Raw genomic sequence first — 5,000 nt, 5'->3', positions numbered from 1 at the left:
AGGTATTGCACGGCCAAAGAAGAAGGTTAGGCAAACAACCTGCAAGCTCTTTTGAACAACAAAGAAATATCAAAGAAAAAAGAGAGGTCACCTTACCGCAGAGAGCAAGGGAGTCTAGTGTGGAGGTGACAGCCGGATTATTGACAAGACGATATGCTTTTGATTCAACCTTGTTGAGGAGTGAAACAGCAGAGGAGCCACCCATTAGTCCCCTGTACAGCTGGAGTAGCTGCTCTGAGGAAAAATGTTCACGGCACCTGAACGGGACTAACAATTTCTTGGCTGCAGATTTAGCCAATTCCATATGTGGCCTTTAGACATATTGGAGCTTATATTTATCCCAAAACCACTGATAAAAAAAGAGTGAACTTGAGCACTTTAAATGCTGATGTCAATATGGGATGGCACAGTAGAAAGAAACAGGTAGAAAGATGTTTTGGATAGACATCTACACTTCTGTTATCCATATAGGAATGGATGATATTAAATATGAACAATAGATCTTTCATGAAAAGAAAAAAAAAAAAAAAGTTGGAGGAAATGATCCCTATGGGATGTGTATCCTAATTTATGTACACTCAGGTGAGGGCACATGGCAAACTATTCCTATTTCACACTGGACACCTGGAAATGATTGTTTTCATTCCTTATAATATAGTTATCGATCTGTAGATTATTTATCTTATTTTCATGTGAATTGCATTACAGTAGATAAAAGTGACTGTTTAGTACACTGTTGTGCTCCATTTGCATTGCCTTACAATCTGAGGCAGAAATGCACTTACATCCACTCTTATTCAGTCCTTACACAAAAGTGTGTTGTAAATTTGGAATCTAGAGATCAAAATTTACATTATGAGACTTGAATCCATTACAACCATTTTCTGGCTTCCTGTGAAATATTGGTACAGGTTGCCCATGTTGACCATGCCTAAAAAGAGTATGTCCTTTCAGGGTTAAGGGTAAAATAAACCAAAAGAATACAAGTAATGGGGGTAAAGGCAGTGGTTGCACTCACAATACATTTGGAAATGCTGCAGCTGGATATTAGATATACAGGAAATTTGGTTCGTAAGATCTAGGACCAAACTGTACCAAAAAACTTTGAAATGTGTATATATTATTCTTCAAAGTTCCTGATGTAGGCTGACCATATTGATGACCCAAAAGATGAGAACTCAATTTCAAGATGCTTGAGGTTATGTTCATTATTAAAAGACATGAAACTTCAATAGGAAAAGAAAAGAAGACAAGGTGAAAGGTCAATAGTTAGGGTAATAAAGGAGATTAGTCTTGAAAAACAAAATTAACAAATATACTTCTAAGGAAATGGACAAGTATTACAGGTAAAGATGAAGTAAAATAGTGAAGACGACGACAAAGTGCAGCAGTCTGCTCATCAAAAAACTTATAAGGAAACTTGCTGGAGTACTGTCATGCCCATGTGCCTTGTAAAAAGAGCAGAGAGATGCGAGATAATTAAGGGAGGCAGCTGGTATGAAAAAGGAAAATTGGTTAGTAACGAGGCATTCAAAAAGGAACCAAAAGCTAAATAGTATGTTACAGGAAGAACCAATTCCCTTAACCCATTGCGGACGAAACGCATAATGAGCTAACTGGTCATCAGGACGGGCAGTCTATGACGTTAGCGGCACCAGCTAAAAATTAGAGGGATGGGGAAAGTATTTTCTCTGCCCTCTGGGTAGCACAGACTAGACCAAGCAATAATTTTCCATAATTCCATCATAAAATGCGGGTTTAGGCTGACTTTGGAACCCTGTAGCTCTGGAGCTAGTGCTGTTATAGCCATAATATTTCTTGTATGTGCGTGAGCTTCAACTGTGAGCAGATCCCGATATCGTGTCACGTACACATTGACATCCGTCTTTTAGGCCTAGTCAATGCCAACATGTATATCATGATACCAGTATGCAATGGGTTGACCAGATTTTGAAAAAGGATATCTAAAAGATAACAGGGGAAAAAATACTTCTATGATGGAGAGTGAATAAAAACTAATTCGCATAATCGCTTATCGACCAAAGCCCAAACATGATCAATGATAACTCTATTCATAGGATCTTTACTTGAATATATTGAACCTAAACAAATAAATAGTTAAGATGAAAAGTTAATGTAAATGAAAGAAGAACTGTGCAGAGATTAAAGCAGATCTATGAGAATTAGTCTGAGAATTAGTCAAGAGTCTGGGGGTCACGGATCCAAAGTGGGACCCAGGATAGTGCCCTGTGGCGACAAGACCCTGGAAAATATATCCTCCAAGCTAATCATAAATAAAAAAATTTGAAATCCACAAAAAGTTCCCAACTCTGAATATAGAGTGTGTAAGAAGGAATGAGCTATGCCAAATGTCAAAACACTGACTGCATAAGTAAGTGATGAATTAACAAGCAAGTAAAGAGAAAACAAATAGAAGTCAGCTATCAAATAGAGTAAGATTCCGAATGAAACTCAAAGTGAGAAAGGGTCATCATATTTTGTAGAGAAACATTATTTTTTGCCTTTGAATTCCCCCCTCCTTTTATCAAATAAATACTTTTATATTTAATTTTTTAATGCTTTCACAATATCATTTCAAAATAATCTAAATGTTGTGTAACCAGCCTTCAACAATCAACATTTAAAAGAAAATTCTTGATTTCAAGTGAACTTTTTGCAAGTACAAATGTACTTTTAAAATGTAAAATGTAAAAGTAATTTTATTGAGATTCATTTCATGACAAAATAAATGTTTACCTTTGACAGAGTAAGACGAAACATCACTACAGGAAGTTATGGCATCCTAAGCTTTATAAGTTATAAACAAATCTCAACATATAATTACATAATACACAACTAAAACCATAAATATCCCTAATACTTTTCTTGACATATGGATATACCTAGAACTACTTAGGCTGGTTGAGTTGTAGTTGACTGAAGGTCATGTTTCACTGGAACAGGTAACTCCCATATTGCAATTTTTACTGTTGTTTAAATTACAAGCTTTTTATTTATTTAGTTATGATGCCCTATTATACCAAATGCTAATTAGTATTACTTTACTAATGTCATATATAGACTCATGTATCATAATACAATTCTAGAAAATGATAGAAAACAACCTTAACATGTACACCATCCTGAGGGTGAAACTAGTCACTGTACTTTATCCTGTACATGGATTTCCATTGGAGTGAATCAATCTCTTATAAACAATATTGAAGATATTGCAGTGATGCTGATAAGTGTAATATATGTCAATAAATCAAGGAAAAGTGGATGCACTAATGAGATGACCAATAAATCTTACTAGGAGATGGCATCCCAAATGTTCACATAATACTTCCTCATTGAAATCTTCCTCATTAGTTGATACTCATTATTTTTTGGTCCATGCATTGGTCTACCTGGGAATCTATAACATACACATAGCAACAACCAGATAGAAATAAGTGGCAATAGAATACTTTCCTGACAAATTAAATAGTCAAGAAATCTGGTTCAGACTTTTTATGAATGTCATTATTTCCAATGAACATTCAAGAATCAATATATGTTAAATGGCTTCGTGCTAGAGAAAATGAACTATTAAGGTGTACTAATAACCATTAGTTAACCCTATGATGACGGTGTGTCACACCCGTATGACACGGCTAAATGCCTGATGACGGGGCGACACACCAGTGTGACGTTCCCGATGCAATACTGCATAGGCTCGGCATAGGGAGTTGCCACTTCTTGCCGGGCCCGTCAGGATTGGGTTAACCCAACACCAGGTGACAAGATATCACATCATATGGAGGCAGTACCAGCTGCCGGGGATGAGATATTTTGTCATGGCTTTCCATCTGGCCAGCATGTTGGGTGATCGGGTGCATAGTGCTTGGCCGCGGCCAGAGTAGGCGAATAGCCCAAGGCATTACGCTTATGTGTTAGAAATACCTCGGTGTTTAGGCCAATTCAAGCCAAAACAGATCAAATTAATTCACTAAAATAATGAGTACATAAAAAGGCTGCAAATACCTACAGTCCTACAATTTCCCAAGAATGAATAAAGAAAACTGACAGTCCTAATAATATATCTGTACAACATTTCTCACTTTCACTCAAAAGTATTTTAATATTTTTGAATATCCTTGGGACATTTGCCGAAGCAAATCTACAATAGAAATCATCTTTTCTAAATAAACTGTATTTTGCTAATATCCATTCAATGCTTATTACTAGATGTTAATATAACATGTTTGATTTTAAGAGGCATAGGATAAAAATTGAAGTGATGCAATAAAAATAGAGGTAAAAAAAATGATTAAAAATCCACATGGGATAAATTTGATATATAAATCCCACATGGTAAAAGCTTTACAGACTGGCAACAAATACCAGAACAGAGGACATAAAGACTAGTTCTGTGGTCAAATCCAAACTGATAAGAATAAGTTCCCTTGCTACTAATAACCTGTTAACGACAAGTGACAAGATATCATGTCAAGTGGTGGCAGGGTCAGCCGACCGGGCATATAGTGCTTGGCTGCTGCCAGTGTAGGCGAGAATCCCAGGGCATTAGGCTTAAGCATTTGAAATATCCCAGCGTTTTGACCATTTAGAGCCAAAATAGCCCTGTCGTTAACCTGTTAACGACGGGTGACAAGATACCACGTCTAGTGGTTTTTGGGTCAGACACCGGGGACGAGATATTTAGTCAAGACCGGCGCTTCGGGTGATCGGGCGTACAGAAGAAAAAACTATCTCTAGACTGTCTCTGAATATGAGGTAATATGCTGCAAACATAAAGACGAGGCCATGCACAGCAAAGGGGGCACTAAAGAGAGACAAAAGTAATGTTAAAGAATCTTTGATCTTTAGGTTCCCAACAAACTCTTCAAAATGTAAAGAAAAAGAAAGTGCATATAGCTTTTCAAACGAACACCTTTCCCTTCACTACCAGTGTTATATGTTCTGCAAACATACCAAAATTTCTATAATATAAAATCTAT

At 36.6% G+C, this 5,000-nt stretch overlaps 1 protein-coding gene across 17 annotated transcripts in view; it reads right to left on the bottom strand.

The window, feature by feature from the left end:
• Nucleotides 1–5,000, bottom strand: part of Isha (Insulator su(Hw) mRNA adaptor) — a 32,922-nt gene that overhangs the window by 8,516 nt on the left and 19,406 nt on the right. For 8 of the 17 annotated variants that reach the window (XM_086553586.1, XM_086553598.1, XM_086553588.1 and 5 more), the window contains one exon: nucleotides 97–234. The exons of the other annotated variants lie outside the window; for them this stretch is intronic. In XM_086553586.1, coding sequence (XP_086409712.1) covers nucleotides 97–234 — 138 coding nt within the window. The remainder of the gene's footprint in view (nucleotides 1–96; nucleotides 235–5,000) is intronic. 17 annotated transcript variants of the gene reach the window in all.

Source organism: Penaeus japonicus, unplaced genomic scaffold (genome assembly GCF_977035675.1).
Source record: "Penaeus japonicus unplaced genomic scaffold, GWHDUDI00000001_assembly GWHDUDI00000028, whole genome shotgun sequence".
Lineage (NCBI taxonomy): Eukaryota > Metazoa > Arthropoda > Malacostraca > Decapoda > Penaeidae > Penaeus > Penaeus japonicus.
This window is presented reverse-complemented; position numbering and strand designations above follow the sequence as displayed.